We start from the raw sequence: 18,740 nt of genomic DNA, 5'->3' as shown, positions 1-18,740 counted from the left end.
AAATGCATTGAAACTTTTATGGATACTGATAAATTTCGTAATATGAGTGCTACATATGGTCTTGATTCTCAAGTTGCTGCAAATCTTTATAAAGCTTTTGCCTCTCATTATGAATTGCCAAAGAAGAATTTTGATAAGTATCATGAACCGTATAAAGATAAAATTGATTCGTCTATTAATAAATGTGTTGTAGTTGAAACTGCTGATCATATTATTCCTGAAGCTTATATTGAAAAAACTCCTTTCCCTGCTAAAATGAAGGAGTACTCTGTTATAAATAGTGCGGTTCATAAAAGTGAAAAGAAACACAGTAGAACTTTGAAGAACAAATAAAAGTTGAACTCTTTGTTGCAATAATTAAAGATCTTGTGACTGAAAATGTGGAGGATGGTCATATTATTTTCTGTGAAGATGCTTCTAATATTGTTTCACATCCTAATAAACCCAAACAAGCTAGTGTTCCTATGCTATCTGTTAGAATTGGTGATCATTGCTATTATGGATTATGTGATATTGGTGCAAGTGTTAGTGCTATTCCTTATGAGCTTTACACGGAGATTATGCACGAAATTGATTCTTGCGAACTTGAAGATATTGATGTGGTTATTCAGCTGGCTAATAGAGAAACTATTTCTCCAATTGGTATTGTTCGAGATGTGGAAGTTTTATGCGGTAAGATTAAATATCCTGCTGCTGACTTTTTGGTACTTGGTTACTGCTTTGCTAGTGATTATTGTCCTATTATTTTTGGTAGACCTTTTCTAAATACTTGTGGAGCTATTATAGATTGCAAGAAAGAGAAAATTTTGACTAAACTTGCTGGTGAATCTTATGAGTTTAACTTCTCTAAATTTACTAAAATTCCTTATAAAGCTGATTTGCCTAGTAATGATTTTAAAATGGAGCAATGTGCATCTATCGTTCTTGTTCCTAACAATCCTTTGCAGCAACATTTGGAGGATAGCGAGAGTGAAGTTTTTAGGAAAGAAAGAGATGAGCTTGAGGAAATTTTTCTTCGCCAACCTATTCTCAAGCATGATTTACCGGTGGAAGATTTGGGTACAACACCTCCACCAAAGGAAGATCCTGTTTTTGATTTAAAGCCTTTGCCTGATAATCTTAAATATGCTCATATTGATGATAAGAAAATACATCCTGTTATTATTAGTTCTAAGCTTTCAGGGATTGAGGAAGAAAGGTTATTGGAAATATTGAAGAAACACCGAGGCGCTATTGGCTACACTCTTGATGATTTGAAGGGGATTTCTCCTTCTATTTGCCAACATGCTATTAATATGGAAGATGATGCAAAGCCTGTTGTTGAACATCAGCGTCGTCTAATTCCGAAGATGAAGGAAGTGGTAAGAAATGAGGTATTACGACTTCTTGAAGCTGGTATTATATATCCTATTGCTGATAGTAGATGGGTTAGTCCTGTGCATTGCGTTCCCAAGAAAGGAGGAATGACTGTTGTGCCTAATGATAATGATGAGCTTATCCCTCAAAGAGTAGTTGTAGGGTATAGAATGTGCATTGATTTTCGAAAAGTTAATAAAGTTACTAAGAAAGATCATTACCCTTTACCATTTATTGATCAAATGCTAGAAAGATTGTCTAAAAATACTCATTTTTGCTTTCTTGATGGTTATTCTGGATTTTCACAAATTGCTGTTAAAGCTAAAGATCAAGAGAAAACCACCTTTACCTGTCCCTATGGAACTTATGCTTATAGACGCATGCCTTTTGGTTTATGTAATGCTCCTGCTACTTTTCAAAGATGCATGTCTGCTATTTTTCATGGTTTTTGTGAAAGTATTGTAGAGGTATTCATGGATGATTTTTCCATCTATGGGAATTCTTTTGATAGTTGCTTGCGAAACCTTGATAAAGTTTTGCATAGATGTGAAGAAACTAACCTTGTTCTTAATTGGGAGAAATGCCACTTTATGGTTAATGAAGGAATTGTATTGGGACATAAAATTTCTGAGAGAGGTATTGAAGTTGATAGAGCTAAAGTTGAAGCAATTGAGAAGATGCCCTATCCGAGGGATGTTAAAGGTATTCGTAGTGTTCTTGGTCATGCTGGGTTTTATAGGAGATTTATTAAAGATTTCTCCAAGATTTCAAAGCCTCTTACTAATCTTCTTCAAAAAGATGTACCATTTGTTTTTTATGATGATTGTAAGGAAGCTTTTGAAACTCTTAAGAAAGCCTTAACAACTGCTCCTATAGTTGAACCTCCTGATTGGAACTTACCCTTTGAGATTATGTGCGATGCTAGTGACTTTGCTGTAGGCGCTGTTCTTGGACAGCGAATAGATAAAAAGCTGAATGTTATTCATTATGCTAGTAAAACTCTTGATGCTGCTCAACGAAATTATGCTACGACTGAAAAAGAATTATTAGCTGTAGTTTTTGCTTGTGATAAATTTAGATCTTATATTGTTGATTCAAAAGTTACTATTCATACTGATCATGCTGCAATTAGATACCTTATGACAAAGAAAGATGCTAAGCCTAGGCTTATTAGATGGGTACTTCTTTTGCAAGAATTCGATTTACATATTGTAGATAGGAAAGGTGCTGATAATCCTGTTGCTGATAACTTGTCTAGATTGGAAAATATTGCTTATGATCCTGTTCCTGTTAATGATAGTTTTCCAAATGAACAATTGGCTGTAATAAAGGTGAGCTCGCGAGACAGTCCTTGGTATGCTGATTATGCTAACTTTATTGTTTCCAAGTACTTGCCTCCAACCTTTTCAGCTCAGCAAAGGAGGAAATTCTTTTATGATTTGAGACATTATTTCTGGGATGACCCACACTTATATAAAGAAGGAGTGGATGGTATTATGCGAAGATGTGTTCCCGAATATGAACAACAGGAGATATTGAGTAAATGTCATGGTAGTGCTTATGGAGGACATCACGCCGGAGAAAGAACCGCGCAAAAGGTTCTACAATCAGGTTTTTATTGGCCAACTCTCTTCAAAGATGCGAGGAAGTTTATTTTATCTTGTGATGAATGCCAAAGGGTTGGTAATATCTCCAGACGCAATGAAATGCCAATGAATTATACTCTTGTTATTGAACCGTTTGATTGTTGGGGATTTGACTTCATGGGACCTTTTCCGTCTTCAGAAGGTAACACTCACATACTTGTTGCTGTTGATTATGTTACTAAATGGGTGGAAGCTATACCTACAAAGAGTGCTGATGGTGAGACCTCTTTAAGAATGCTTTTAGATATTATTTTTCCTAGATTTGGAGTACCTAGATATATTATGACTGATGGAGGTTCTCATTTTATTCATGGAGGTTTTAGAAAAACTCTTGCTAGGTATGGTATTAATCATAGAATTGCTTCCGCTTATCATCCTCAAACTAGTGGTCAAGTAGAATTATCGAATAGAGAAATTAAATCTATTTTGGGAAAGACCGTTAATAAAACCAGAAAGAATTGGGCTAGTAAATTGAAGGATGCATTATGGGCTTATAGAACTGCTTATAAAAATCCCATGGGAATGTCACCTTATAAAATGGTTTATGGGAAAGCTTGTCATTTACCTTTAGAACTAGAGCACAAAGCTTATTGGGCAGTTAGAGAATTAAATAAAGATCCTAAACTTGCCGGTGATAAGAGGTTGTTGCAATTGAGTTCTCTAGATGAATGGAGAAGTGAAGCTTATGAAAATGCTAAACTCTTTAAGGAGAAAGTTAAAAAATGGCATGATAGGAGGATTATCAAAAGAGAATTTAATATTGGGGACAAAGTCCTATTGTATCGGTCTCGTCTCAGATTCTTTGCAGGGAAATTACTCTCGAAATGGGAAGGACCGTATGTTGTCGAGGAGGTGTATCGTTCAGGAGCAATCAAAATTAGCTCTCTCCAAGGCAATGCCACGCAAGTGGTGAATGGACAAAGACTCAAGCATTATATCTCAGGTGATTCTTATAATGTTGATGTTGATATTATTCAAGTGGAAACACCGGAAGCTTTCATCAAAGGGCAAATTGACAGTCCGCCAGAACTCGACTTTGAATAGGTACCAGGACTGGGAATGAAAAGTACGCACGTTACTGTCCTAACAATATATTCGCTGTTTTTGGAAAATATGAAAAATTACGAGTTCGAAACGGAGTGGAAAGGACGCACGAGGGCGTGGCACCATAGGCCGGCGCGGCCTGACCAGGGCCCGCGCCGCCCTATGGTTTGGCCGCCTCGTCGCCCCTTTCCGACTCTGGTTCGATCTGGTACTTTCCGTTTGTCGTGAAAATTTTTGCTATATAATCCCCCGGACCCCTGGAGGTCAGTATATCGTTTTCTCGACGTGTTTTGTTTCGAGCTGTTTCTGCCAGGATCTGTTTTCGGTCTAGAAGCACCATGGTCTCCAAGAACAAGGGCAAGGAGTTTCCGGATGAAGATGATCAAGATCTTGGGTGGAAAGAGGAAGACAAGGACGTCAAGGAAGAGGATGAAGAAGAGGTGGAGGAAGATTCGCGCGCACACCCGCGTGCTACCATCGCAAGCATCAAGGTGGTGGACAACCCTTTTAGTGCAAACAAGAGCGCAAGAATTCGCACTGGAGGAGCGGTTCCACGTCATTACCTAGCTCCGAAAACATCTCTATCAGGCATTCACCATCCCTTCCACAATCTAATTTTCAATAATCAAATTGAAGGGACTCCAAAGGCAGCATTGCCTAGCCAGTGGGATATAGATCGTTCTAACACCTGCAGGAGGAAGGAGCACGAGGTGAAGAGTGGGGAAATAACTCCAAGAGCTGGGACTCGCCGTTGGACAGACTCCTTAACCGCGTCGAGCACAATTCAGAGATGATTCGCAATCTCATATACAGGATTGACGAGCTTCAGGAGCTTATTGAGAAGCTTGTCAGGAATTCATCACCACCATCGCCGAAGGAGTAATTCATCATCGGTATTGGCATCCCCTTGGTTTGTTCCAAGCTTGGTGGAGTGCCGCGGTATCACATTATCACTACCTTTTACTTTTATTGTCAAGTAGTGTCATATCATGAGTAGGGAAGTTATCATATAAAATGGGTTGCGTTTGGAAGTATCTCTCCTTTAGTTGGTTATTTATGTATCCCTTGGTGTGAGTTATCGTTATGGAATATTAATGAGAAGTCTTATCATTTACATATTGCACATCCTATTCTAGTTTGCAATCTCTATTATATGATTTACCTTGTTGTTAGTATTGGTATCACTTTGGGAGCATTGAATAAATCTATTTGGTTTTGGCAAACTTAGCATTGGTCAATAGCAACAACACTTTGAGGTTTAAATAGAAAAGAGAAATACATGTAGATGTTTCATTGTCTTTCTTGTTAGCTCATAGCTTACTATTCTGAAGTTAAGATTGTTTGTGCTTACAAGGAAGATGCATGATTGTTTCTATCATATGTATGTTTGTTTGTTTCCCTCGACTCTTATGCTTGCTAATTAACCTTGCTAGCCAAAGACCTGTACTGAGAGGGAATACTTCTCGTGCATCCAAACCTTAACCCAAACCTATGTCATTTGTGTCCACCATACCTACCTACTACATGGTATTTTCTGCCATCCCAAGTAAATACTTCATGTGCTACCTTTAAACAATTCAAAACTTAGTATCTCTTATTTGTGTCAATGTTTCATAGCTCATGAGGAAGTATGTGGTGTTTTAGCTTTCAATCTTGTTGGGCAACTTTCACCAATGGACTAGTGGCTTCATCCGCTTATCCAATAATTTTGCAAAAAGAGCTGGCAATGGGATTCCCAGTCCCAAATTAATTAAACTAAATAGACACTCCTCCATGGTATGTGATTGATGGACGGCACCCGAGGATTCGGTTAGCCATGGCTTGTGTAAGCAAAGGTTGGGGGGAGTGTCATCATCATAATAAAGCTAAGATAAAAAGGCACTCCTTCATGGTATGAGATTGTTGGCAGGCACCCGAGGATTCGGTTAGCCATGGTTTGTGAAAGAAAAGGTTGGAAGGAGTGCCACACAAAATGAAAATAATATGGGAGCCGCTCTTTGAAGGTTTGTCTGGCAAGGGGGTTAGAGTACCCGCTACCAGTCGTTGACAACAACAAACACCTCTCAAAATGTTACTTTTATTATCTCTATATATGATTTCAAAACTGAAAAAGCTCTAGCACATGATTTAATCCCTGCTTCCCTCTGCGAAGGGCCTGTCTTTTACTTTATGTTGAGTCAGTAAACCTATTTCCCTCCATCTTGAGCAAGCATTTGAGTTGTTGTGATCAAACCATTATATTGTGATTCACTTCATCATGTTTTTATTCTTCCTTGTTTAGTACAAGTTTTATCTGAATGAATATAGCTTTGCAAGTTATCAATGATCATGAAAAGACCATTATGATTGAGTATGCAAGTTGTGCCTTATAAACTTTAACATGAGAGCGCTGCTCAATGAGGTAAATATAATCTGTTAATTGTTCTCTGACCAAGAACGAAGTTTGCCATCACCAATTATGATTTCTTATGCACCTTTACTTGTGATTACCTTATACTTGTTTCAAGTTGAGTTATAAGAGGTTGTTTACTATAATGTCCTGTGTGAATGAATATGATGCTTCTTGTCCGTATTTTATTTATCGACTCTTCACTCCATAAACATGTGGTCCTGTCTATCGAGCTCAGTTTCGCTTGGGGACAAGCGAAGTCTAAGCTTGGGGGGAGTTGATACGTCCAATTTGCATCACTATTTTATATCATAATTTGCTGTTATTCATTGATATATTTCATATTGGGACACAATACTTATGTTATTTCATCTATTTTGCATGTTTCATCATTATTGGAGGATCAAGCACCGGAGCGAGGATTCTCTTTGGAAAAAGCACCGTCGAACGCAATATTTCGGAAGATCAACTGTGGGAGGAAATTATACCAAAAATCCTATTTTTCAAGATGACGGAGGAAGCCGGAAGGAGGGGCCGGGAGGACCCGGGGTGAGCCCACACCCTAGGGCGGCGCGGCCCATGCCCTGGCCGCGCCGCCATGTGGTGCAGGGGCCCACGACCCCTTTCGCCTCCTTTTCTTCGCGAAATCCTTCGTCTCGAAAACCTAAGCCACAGAGGGTACCTCGCGAAGGATTACTGACCGCCTCTGCGGGGCGGAGAACACCGAGAGAGAAAGAGCTCTCCGGCGGGCGAGAATCCGGGGAAATTCCCTCCGGGAGGGGGAAATCGACGCCATCGTCACCGTCATCGAGCTGGACATCATCTCCATCACCATCATCATCATCTCCACCATCATCACCGCCATCTCCTCCGTAGCACCTCGTCACCGCTGTAGCAATTTGGGTTTGATCTTGATTGTTTGATAGGGGAAACTCTCCCGGTATCGATCTCTACTTGTTGTTGATGCTATTGAGTGAAACCATTGAACCAAGTTTATGTTCAGATTGTTATTCATCATCATATCACCTCTGATCATGTTCCGTATGATGTCTCGTGAGTAGTTCGTTTAGTTCTTGAGGACATGGGTGAAGTCTAAATGTTAGTAGTGAACTATGGATGAGTAATATTCAATGGTGTGATATTTAAGTTGTGGTGTTATTCTTCTAGTGGTGTCATGTGAACGTCGACTACATGACACTTCACCATTTATGGGCCTAGGGGAATGCATCTTGTATTCGTTTGCTAATTGCGGGGTTGCCGGAGTGACAGAAACCTAAACCCCCGTTGGTATATCGATGCAGGAGGGATCGCAGGATCTCAGAGTTTAAGGCTGTGGTTAGATTTATTCTTAATTACTTTCTTGTAGTTGCGGATGCTTGCAAGGGGTATAATCACAAGTATGTATTAGTCCTAGGAAGGGCGGTACATTAGCATAGGTTCACCCACACAACACTTATCATAACAATGAAGATTATTTAGCCGTATGTAGCGAAAGCACTAGACTAAAATCCCGTGTGTCCTCGAGAACGTTTGGTCATTATAAGTAAACAAATCGGCTTGTCCTTTGTGCTAAAAAGGATTGGGCCACTCGCTGCAATTATTACGCTCGCACTTTACTTACTCGTACTTTATTCAACTGTTACATCAAAACCCCCTGAATACTTGTCTGTGAGCATTTACAGTGAATCCTTCATCGAAACTGCTTGTCAACACCTTCTGCTCCTCGTTGGGATCGACATTCTTACTTATCGAAAATACTACGATACACCCCCTATACTTGTGGGTCATCAGCAGTTCAGTTGGAGGTCGAACCAAGACAACATCAAAGAAGAGGAAAGGCAAAGATGAAGTTCCAGTTGATGATCTTGTGGAGAGGCCACCAAAATCCAACACTGGTACAGTTCATATTTCTGGTCGGAAGAGACTCAGAGATGAGAATCCTTATCGTTTCAAGGAACGGACCTACACCGGTGGTAACAAGGAATTCTAGACCGAGACTCAGGCTATCATTTGGGATGAGTTCTACAACATTCCGGCCCTCATGAAGAATGGCATCATTGTGCTGCCCAAGGCCATCAACAAGGAAGAGCTCAGCATGTTCCATGCCACTAAGTACCGCTTTGTGGTTGACACTTTGCAGAAGATGGGTCTTCTTAATCTAGTATGCTTGAAGCCTACTCACTTTAAGAGTCTCGGGGACTATTGCCCGATTCTTGTCCTCAGTTCCATTGCACAGTATTCTTCCATGATGACCCTGCTCGCACTCTGACTTGGATGACTGGGAAGGAGAAGTATTTTTGCAACTACCTTGACTTCTGTCAAGCAATGGGATTAGGTAGTGGCCGCGCTCGTGGGTTTCAGATCCACAGTCAGGAGCAATTCACTCATGGCAATATTGATTTCTGCTACCCTCCAGAGCCTACACATGCTTCCCCACTCATCTCAGGGATGTACTATTCTTATCAAGTGCTTGCCAAGATATTCCGTGAGAGTCTAGTCAGCAAGTCTGGAGACTCAAGTGACTGTCGAGCCTACCATCTCAACATCATGTATTACTGCCGTCCTGAGAATGTTAGGACAATTGATGGCTGTGACTACCTCTACAATGAACTAAGACGCTCTGTTCACAACCGCATGACTCCAAACTTTGCTCAGTATGTTCAGCAGCTCATCAATATTGTTGTGCCATCTCCTTACAATAAGAACAAGGACACAAACTTGACATACCTGAGATGATGCCTTCGGAGCGAAGGACCAAGGAAAGACATGACTCGGCTGCTAGCTCTAGCTCCTCTATGCGCCCCAAGCGGGGTGCCTCCCGCTTCTTGGCAAATCTTTGGCAGATGTGCAGAAATACAAATGATGTGGATCATCAAAGCCTTGCCCTGAACCAGGAGACTAGGAGGCGCCAAAATGAATTTATGGCTGGAAGAAACCATCCTGTTCCTCTAGCTGGTCCTAAGATAGAGCCAGTGGTTGCTTCAACTTGGGATATGCCTCCCATTGATGATGCCATGTTCCATAACTTTGACCTCTCCCTGTTTGCTCATGGTGGTGCTCCTCCTCCCAGGACTAGGTCTGCTCATGCTCCTCATACTGCTGGTTCTGGAGATGACGATGAAGACAATGAAGAGTATGATGAAGATGATGATGAGGATGACGATGAGGGTTCCCCACCTACTGGGGAAGAGTTCTATTGATGGGAACGCTAGCATTCCTACTCTTTCCTTCTCCTTTTTGGTGTTCCGATGCCAAAGGGGGAGAAGAGAGTAGAGTCTAGGATCACGGGGTTCGTTGGGTTCCTTGTTTGTTGGTGCACAAGCCATTGATACTTTATTTTCTTCTTATTTGGCTTGTGCTATTTGTTTGCTTTCATTTACGGAACCATTTGCTACTTTGAATAATCCGTGTATGGACAAGTTATTGTATGTTTAATCTCTATGCTAGGATGATTATGCTCAATGCCTATATCTTGATATATACTTGTCTATACACGGCTTGTTTCCTAAAGATATTGGGGGAGCTTATCATATTCTACAAATGGTGCACTTTGCATTCAAACGCAAAATCTCCAAGTGCACACATTATGGGGGGCTGTCTTAATATCTTATATGTAATCAAGGTTTGAGCTTATCATAATATTTATATGTGACTCTAGCTCGGTTTTGTCATTGTATACCAAAACGGGGGAGAGTGTAAGAGTATTTTACCCTTATCCATTATTTTGGTCATAATGACACCGTTGCTAGAGTAATCGGACTAATACATGCCTACAAGATTATTCTTAGGCATTAGTCTAACAGGCATAATGGTGTATCAATGGAACAAGGAGGTGAAGGGAGACCCCCCACTTCGATGAAAAAGGGGGACACTTTTTCTCTACATGCCGGCGTATGGCCCGGCGACACCGGCCCCAGCACCGAACCACTTGGCGCATGCCGGCTCCTGCACCGGTGACCATCGGAGCGCATGTACTATAAGTCCAGAAGTCGTCCGGCACTGGCCCGACGCCAGGCCCGGTCTGTGACCCGGCGGCACCGGCGCCCCCAGCACCGGACCACTCGGCGCATGCCGGCTCCTACACCGGTGACCATCGGAGCGCATGTACTATAAGCCCAGAAGCCATCCGGCACTGGCCCGGCGCCACACCCAGCGGCTGCCGGCCGGCCCGGTTTGTGGCCCGGCAGCACCGGGCGTACCACCGGCCAGCCCGACGCCAGGTCCGGCAGACCGGCTTCTTCGACACTTTGCTGAACTAGACAAGTCCTGACGGATGGATTTCAAGTGGACATATAAATACCCCTTCACCTAGCTCAGAACACTTAGGCACTACACTACAAACTGTTCTTGAGCTCTCTCATCCTCCATTGTTAGAAACACCAAAAGCCTCAGATCTCCCTCCTCCTCCACCCAAACTCGAATCCCTCTGGGGAAAAGATAGAGGAGATCTTGATCTATAGTTCCACCAAGCTAAATCTTGTTCCCCTTGTATTCATCGAGATACCTGCTCTCTAGGGTTCCTTGGAAACCCTAGGTGGGCAAAAAAGTCCAAAAGCATCCGGGCTGTGGATTTGCTCCTGACAAGATTGTGAAGGTTTGGAGGCTGCCTCAAAGCCTACCACAAGTGAATGAGCTATTCCTTCGTGGGATAGGCTCCGGAGAAGAAGGTGAGCCTTCGTGGCGTTGGGGAATCCTTCGTGGGCATCTCTAAACGTGACATAGCTTCTTGTAAAGAAAGGGAACACGGGAATAAACCTTCGTCTCCGTGTGCTATCGGTTATCCCTAACCGAACTCTTTACTTGTGCTATATATGCCTGTGAGAGCCTTCATGCTTGAGTTAATTGTATCATCATCTAGGATGCCTCACCTAGTTTGCATTAGGCTCACATTTATATTCCGCAAAGCCTAATATTGCAAAGAAAGAATTAAAATCTGTAGAAACTTATTCACCCCTCCTCTAGGTTTACCATCTTTGAACTTTCATTCAATACAAATATTAGTCCATAGGGATTCTCATTAAACCAAAACCACACATGGAGGCTCCATGCACTTTCAGATGGCCCCTCCGCATAGTACCCGGGCGATGAGGGTGAGCTCGAGAACCCGCCGCCCAAGTTGCGTCCGGCGAGTTGCTGTTTCCCTTCGGGCTGACCGCCGCCCAAGCTGAGGCACACTTTGGCAGCAGGCGCCGCTTTCGCGACTTCGAGAGCGGCGATGCAGTGCCTTTTGCGGTCGACCGTCACCGTTGAGCATCGACGTTTCTCCTCCTCCCACGCCTCCTTCGACATCTTCGTTGGCTTCTCCTTTGGCGCCACGGCTCTCAGCTTCGGCGGTGCCTTCGTCAGCGCCTTCGCTGCCTTCACTGGAGCCATTTTCTTCGGCGGCATGGCAGCGACGAGGGTTTTTCTGGTTGGAGTCTGGATGGGAGATGGAGCGGTGGGCGGGAGAAATGAGCGGCGAAGGGGAAGGGGTTTTGGGGGAAATGATGTATAATTTTGGGATGTGTGACTGACAGGTGGCTCTCACGCCCAATATTATTTACAGCGTGAGGCGCCGGCACGCTCGATTCGCGTCATTCGCGAAGGGGCCGACACGGGGTTGCCGACGCTTCTATTGGGCTCGAAATTGAGCCGGCGCTTTTTGAGGCTTGCCGATGCAAGCCCATTTTTTATGCTGCCCCCCAAAATGCTATCGGTGGCGCAGGTGGAGATGCTCCTCTACATCTTAGTATTTTTCAGAAAGCATCCAATCAAATTAAGAGATCAATAGTTGTGTCAAATATTAGACTGTTGCATTTTAGATTGTTGCAAACCAAACACGGGCTTAATTTTGCCAAAATTTTGGTTAGTACAATGGCTATAATCCAAACAAAACAACCTTACCAAAATTTTGGTCATGCCCTCTCATTGGTCATGCCAAAAATTTGGTCCTAGCGGGCTCAAACCAAACATACCCTCACTGACTTGCCTCGGACCTTCGTCCAGCGTTCCCCTCCCAGCCGCCGCCAAAACAGAAAGCCCTACCTTTGCTCGAATGCGATGGCGCCACCGCCGCTAGCCACGGCGGCGGCGGCCAATCCTCACGAGGAGATCCTGGAGGTGCACTGCGTGGGATGCAGAGAGACACTAGAGGTGGAACGGGGGCTGACGGAGTTTGTCTGTCCCGATTGCGGCACGCCGCAGTCGCTCCCGCCGGAGCTCATGCCGCCGCCCCGGCGGAGGGCGCTTCCGATGCCGCGCAGCGCCGCGGACGCGCGCGGGGCTCGGCTTCCGTGCGGCGCCTGCGGCGAGCTCCTTAGTGTGCCGGTCGGGCTATCGCGCTGCGCCTGCCCCTTCTGCGGCGCCGAGCTGGCCGTCAACTCCGCGCGCCTCCGGAACTACATCCTGTCCTCCGCCGCCGCGGCCGTCGTGCCGCTCGCCCCCGCGACTGTCTCACCCATCGTTGCTGCTCGGGAGGTATATACATTTCTCGAGTATGTAGGGCAGTAGGGTTTGTGTAATTTTCGTATTGCGGAATCGAAGAAACTTTAACTCAACTGAAAACTACCATTTTTTGCCTCCTAATACCTTGCTTCACCTGAGGCTGATTGCAAAGTGTAGAACAAATAGCCTTTCTCCCCTCATTTGATGAGTTCATGTATGTAACTTTGTAGTGTGCCTAGCTCTAGCTCAGTCGACCAGAGATCTGGATGCGCACTCATGCTAGCATTTGGGTATCGATCAGCTCTTTACCTAATAGTTCGCATTTTCTTTTCCTGTGATGCAGACATGGCAGGAGCATTCGAGTTATGCAATGTATGCAGGACTACCCCGAGCAGAACCTAATGCCAGGCTAATTCCTACGGGGAGGACACAGATAGAGCGTCCCAGCCGTCTCATCCACGTCCATCGGGATGAACAGAAGTATCCTCATCATATGGCTGATAGAGAGGAGATACCTATGGCCAATGAGACTGTTGCAAACAATAGCCTTCAGAGAAATCGACTTTCACCTGGCCATCGTACTTTGGGTAATGAGGAGAGACATGTTTTTCCTCTAAATGAGGTCAGAGATCATGTAAAGGATCAGCACCCTAGTTACATAGTTCAGCCAAAGCGAGCAAAGACGGCACACCTGCATAGAGTCATTCATTCAGAGGAGATGCAGGAAGGGCCTCTCAGCCATGAAGTGTGTAGAGAGGCGAGACGCACTGAACTGATATATGAGACTGCTGTAACTCGTAGAAACCAGAGAGTTGGATGCTCCGCTACCCCCCAGTCATTAAGTGTAGAGGACAAGCATATGGAGACTCCTAGTGAGAGCATACAGAAGGCGCACAAACACCCTTATCATGAGAGTCATGCAGAGGGCAGTCATGTAGGGTGTCTGGACATGGATGGGGTGGTTCACCCGCCGTTCAACCAAGCAAATCATGAACCTGTAGAAAGTGACCATGATGACCTGCAAGATTTTGCTCCTAATATCGAAGTGCCATCAGTTGCTATGGAGGACGACCCAATGGAATGGGGGCCTTTTCAGCGGCGTTCCGCCTCTCCAGATTTCGAAGTGTCAGTTGCCACAGCAAACACTGAATCTGTAGAAAGTGAGCAGGATGAGCACCATGATGTATCTCCAGATCAGAGCAGACATGAGTCTGAACCTCCAGACATTGATGGAATCATTGCTGATCTTTGCCCTAGCACACCTTCTGCGCATAAGATGGCTCAAGAAATCTCTGATGAATCAGATGCGCCTGATTCAACCACAATTCCTTCAAATACTGATATGTCTGACCCTGAGCGTTTCGCGCGTAATTATTGTCTGGAGGTCAGAAGGGCCCTTGGAAAGAAGAAACCTAACGTGTTTCTTAACCGTTTGATGTCTCAGGGTTCCAATAAGGCATCCCTGCATGATTTAAGTGATTCTGAAGAGCAGCAAGAAGTCCAAAAGGGAAAGAAACGTCTTAGTGTCAAAGTATGGACCTTACCCAAGACTGTACGGATACCAGTTTCCTTGAACACTTCGGGCCTGCCAGTTGGAGAAAATGCAACCATGTTGATTAACTTTCTGGGTGTACTAGCACGAGATGCAATATTGGCACCTCTCACGTATATAAGTTGGAAAAGTATTCCAACAGAGAACAAGAGTGTAATGTGGCACATTGTTAAGGTATGCATTATTAATATTGTTCTTTTCCCTGCCTGTAACGTTTTTCACACACACTATTCTTTGGTGTAGCTTAAATTTGATGTGGATCCATCTCATGAGTTGCCGGTCATGACGTTCATAAGAAACAAGCGGAGGGTTTGGAAATCTCAATTAAAACGGACACATTATGATACCCATGTATCTGAAGAGGAACGCCTTGCTGATCGAGATCCTCGTGTCCCAAAAGAACATTGGCGAGTCCTTCTTGCGTATTGGAGTACTGAAAAGTTCAAGGTAGTGCTGTGCATTCTCTTTTATTTGTTGTAACATGTATCCCTTTGTTTCAAAGTATATGTTCTTTTAGCCTCCAATCTTTCTGAAAATACTTGTCGCTCTACATTTCCAATGCAATTTAAGTCATTGTTTTTCTACTTTTCCCTTAACCAATGTCATCAGGAAAGAGGTAATTAACTCCCCTTGTGCTTGCATCCCATGCTTTGGGGAAGAACAAGTGGTAAGTTAATGACCTTTTGAGGAAAAAAGAGATGGGCAATATAAACATTTTACCAACACTCTTAATTCTCTATACCCAACTCTAAAAGGACATCTATTTTGAAACAGAGGAATAGATGCTTTGAATAATTTTGGATGATTGATATATGCCTTTGAACACAGGCTATAAGTGCTGCAGGTAAAGCTTGCAGGGCCAGATCAACCTATATCAATGTTACCGGATCAAAGAGCTTTGCACGGATACGTCAGGAAGAGGTAGCTCTTGTTTCTTTGTTTTCAGTCTGGATGATTTATTTGTATGTTACTCAAAGTTTTACATAGCGCGCTATCTCTTCGCTATAGCCGAATCACAAGGCTCCCGCTAAAGATATGCCCTTTTAGCGCTAAATAGAATCTCCCGCTAATAGCTCGCTAAATCCCGCTAAAACGCTAAATAGGGCTAAAAAATAGTGCTATTTCTCCCGCTAAGCCTATATTTGGATTTGAAAGTTATATCTGCGTATGTAACATTTATGCACTACTTTTATTACTACAGTCATCATTATTGTTCGGTACAAGTTTGTATCATTGAATTTCTTTTCATATTTATAGATGATATGGATATTTTATGCCTAATTTTTCTAGGAGTTTTCTTGTTTTGTAGAAAATGCTAGACGGCTTAGCTCGCTATAGCTTTCTTAGCGCCTGGAGATAGTCGCCGCTTAGACACATAGCCCGCTGTTTTAAACTTTGATGTTACTTGAATGAAAAGAACGAAAAAACTATGAATTATACCAGCAAGTCAATTACTACCTCTGTCCATAAAAGGATGTTGGATGTATCTATACACTTTTTAGTGTATAGATACATCCGAATTTGGACAAATCTCCGACATCCTTTTATGGACGGAGGGAGTATTAGATTTTACATGTAACAAAAAAAATTCAAACTTAGTTTTTGCCCTGGTCTTTGCAGTCACAATCTGGTGACCCAGCTCACGAGAATCCAGAAGGTTCAGGAGGCGATTATGCATCTGTCGTGGGTGCAGAAAGGAGGGGTAAGACACGCAGGCATAAATCTGGGCCCTCCCCCGAAGACATGCAGGGAAGGTCAGCCTCGCAAGCTGCGAGGACCAAAACAAAGGCTGGAGATGAAGCCTCCAAACTGAAAGAGGAGGTTGTAGTAACAGAGGAAATTCGAAACCCCCAGGTCTGGGCAGCCTCTAAAGATGCGAGGGCTGAAAGAAGGGCTGAAGAAGAGGCAGCTGCTCTAAGGAAGAAGGTGATAGTGATGGAGGAAAGCCAGAAAAAGCTGCAGGAGGACTTGGCAAGAATGACGAATGCAATGAGTGCCATACAGAATATGATGTCCACCGGTGGCTTACCAAATGGATCTATGGGTGGACCAATGGTGCCACCAAAATTATAACAGGTAATAATCCTTATAGTAAACTGATTTACCTGTGTGAGATATGTAGTAGCTGCTATTGACTTGTGAGTCGTGACCATGTATCTGAATCAAACCTTTTCTTGTTACATGGCAGGACCAAAATGCAGCGGGCTTCCACGATGTTTTACAGCCGTATATTGATTACTCAGGGCTATGTGATCCTTCGTCGCCTAGTCTTCAGACTGGATGAGACGGTAATGCCATCTAAATATCCCAAATATGACTCCTCAAGGTCTGAATTGTGAAACAAAAATAAGAAACCAGCAAAATGTCAAGAGTATGCACATTTTTAGCCACGAAGGAACAACTTTAGTGGTGTAAAAAGAGCATAATGTTATAGCAGTGAGCTTCTCATTTTGCACCAGGCGCCAAAACAATAGTTTCCATGAAATTTACAGGCATAAAAAGGCCTAGAGAATATACATGAGTAGCTGTTCGATGTTTTTTTTGTACCCTGTGCACATTTGAAATATCGGCCATTTACTTTCTTTGCCTCGTTCTGTTTTGCAGATTGACCTGATCGGCTGATGCTTGAGGGTACATAGCTGCAGTAGCTTTTGCCTTTTACGCTTTGATTTTAATTTTAGATGCACTGTCTTCGGTTTCTCCGGTGGAAGTGATCACATTCAGCCATATGGTCGTAATCTCTTGTCATGTTTTTTCTGTTGTCATGATAGGGTAATTAGTTATTTATTGGCTATGTAGAACTAGGAACTTATAGCATGTTCTACCGATGCATGCTACAACAACGGGATGTTGCCCAAATGCTTCTTAGTGTTCACGGAATGCTGTGTTTCAGTTGAGTGTTTCGTCAGTTGTTCATGGTACGCACGCCTACCACAAAGCTATCACTGGCTATCTCTATGTTCCGCTCCTGCACAAGGACTGAGAAGTTCGGTGACAGAGCTGGAATCTGTATGTAGCATTGTACGCGTCTAAAGATTTAATCTAATTAAAGTTTTGGTGTCTCATTCCAAGAGAGCTTTAGAATAGATAATTGGTTTCTTATATGAGATGATATCAGTGTAAATTGGTGGAATCAAAAGTAGGAATTGCATATCGATCTGTGCACTTCTGTTGCCGCTTTCTGAATATTCCAACGAGCAAAGTTCTATTTCGCCACATGCCACTTCGTTGGAGATACGCAATTTTAAGCACTCTCCTCCCTGCTAGTTTGTTCCTCTTCGGCCGTCTCTTTGCCTCTTCTTGTTTTGAGCTTGCCTCACCCCATCTGCGTCCGCCTTGCTGCCCCCACGCCCGAATCATATCTAAAGGATTATTAAGAATGTTGACTAGAAAAGGAATGGATATATGCAATGCAAGGTGTTTAGTGGGGTGCTTATAAAATAAACCAAGCATTTTGTTAAGCTCTAGTGTTTACTAGCATAAAAGGGCGCGGCGGCACGCCGCGCCAACCATCTAATGCAATGGTGCTAATAATTTTAAGATCACACTTGGATTGGTAAATGTAATGATTATTTTGTTGTTCAAACAATGATCTTCAAGCTGGTTGATAACCAAATCTGATATAGCTGTAGTGTGCATTGATATCATGTGCATAAAAGGCTGATCCTTAGAAAAGAGTATTGTATATTGATCATCATCATCATCATACTATAATGGGTGATCAATTGGTAGTTCCACATGGCAACACAGAAGAACCATTACATATGTAGAGCTTCGGTAGTAGCATGGATTGTTATACGAACAAAAGGCAGTTTCACGCTGATGCCTATGCACGATTTTAGCTCTCGGCTGAGAATTCTGTGTGCACAAGTACGTGTGTATGAACTAAATAGAATTCCTAATTGTTATTCTCCTTGCATAGAAGCTAAACAAAAAAGTGAGCAATAACATTCAACATTTTTTTCTCACGTGCTTTTGAAGAGGACGATAAATGCAATAGGCGCCAAAGGTGTGATCAAATGGTACATCAGCACACCGATACACTGCTACTCAGAGGTTTATTACATGGAACACACATGGATTAGTACGGGAATAAACAAAAGCAGACCCCAGCTTGTATATGCCCCGTGAGACGATATTACACAACACATTAGGTACGTGGATAAAATGTATCTTTGCAAATTGCATCATACTTTGGAGCCAACTATCAAATAAAATGACAGGTTACCATGGCTGCCATCACAATAACTTAATTGCAAGGCATTGTTATACGGCGGAAGATGAACTGATCTGTCCTATTTTGCCTTCAAAAAATACATCCTGGAAAGTG

At 43.1% G+C, this 18,740-nt stretch overlaps 1 protein-coding gene across 2 annotated transcripts; it reads left to right on the top strand.

Annotated features, from left to right (window-relative positions):
• Positions 1-12,383: 12,383 nt before the first annotated feature.
• On the top strand, positions 12,384-17,475 carry LOC127336269 (uncharacterized). 2 transcript variants are annotated; one of them, XR_007873231.2, is made up of 7 exons: positions 12,384-12,891; positions 13,202-14,584; positions 14,654-14,857; positions 15,239-15,331; positions 16,031-16,486; positions 16,599-16,698; positions 17,015-17,475. XR_007873231.2 is itself a non-coding variant. In XM_051363062.2 (5 exons), the coding sequence occupies exons 1-5, from the start codon at positions 12,475-12,477 to the stop codon at positions 16,481-16,483; spliced, it is 2,550 nt and encodes an 849-aa protein (XP_051219022.1). In that variant the 5' UTR covers positions 12,384-12,474; the 3' UTR covers positions 16,484-16,487. The 2 variants fall into 2 exon arrangements, 1 of the variants encoding a protein (XP_051219022.1); XM_051363062.2 differs by lacking the exons at positions 16,599-16,698; positions 17,015-17,475 and having other exon boundaries at positions 16,031-16,487.
• The last annotated feature ends 1,265 nt before the right edge of the window (positions 17,476-18,740 follow it).

The sequence above is a fragment of the Lolium perenne genome, chromosome 2, assembly GCF_019359855.2.
Source record: "Lolium perenne isolate Kyuss_39 chromosome 2, Kyuss_2.0, whole genome shotgun sequence".
In the NCBI taxonomy this organism is placed as follows: Eukaryota; Viridiplantae; Streptophyta; class Magnoliopsida; order Poales; family Poaceae; genus Lolium; species Lolium perenne.
Note: the sequence above shows the minus strand (reverse complement) of the source record. Positions and strands in the feature narration are given on the sequence as shown.

What these genes read in the sequence shown, in the direction of transcription:
- LOC127336269 (XM_051363062.2), top strand. Translation starts at nt 12,475, where the DNA reads ATGGCGCCACCGCCGCTAGCCACGGCGGCGGCGGCCAATCCTCACGAG. An exon ending in GGAGTACTGAAAAGTTCAAG is followed by an intron (nt 14,858 to 15,238) that starts GTAGTGCTGTGC and finishes CTTTGAACACAG; the next exon opens with GCTATAAGTGCTGCAGGTAA. An exon ending in CACGGATACGTCAGGAAGAG is followed by an intron (nt 15,332 to 16,030) that starts GTAGCTCTTGTT and finishes TGGTCTTTGCAG; the next exon opens with TCACAATCTGGTGACCCAGC.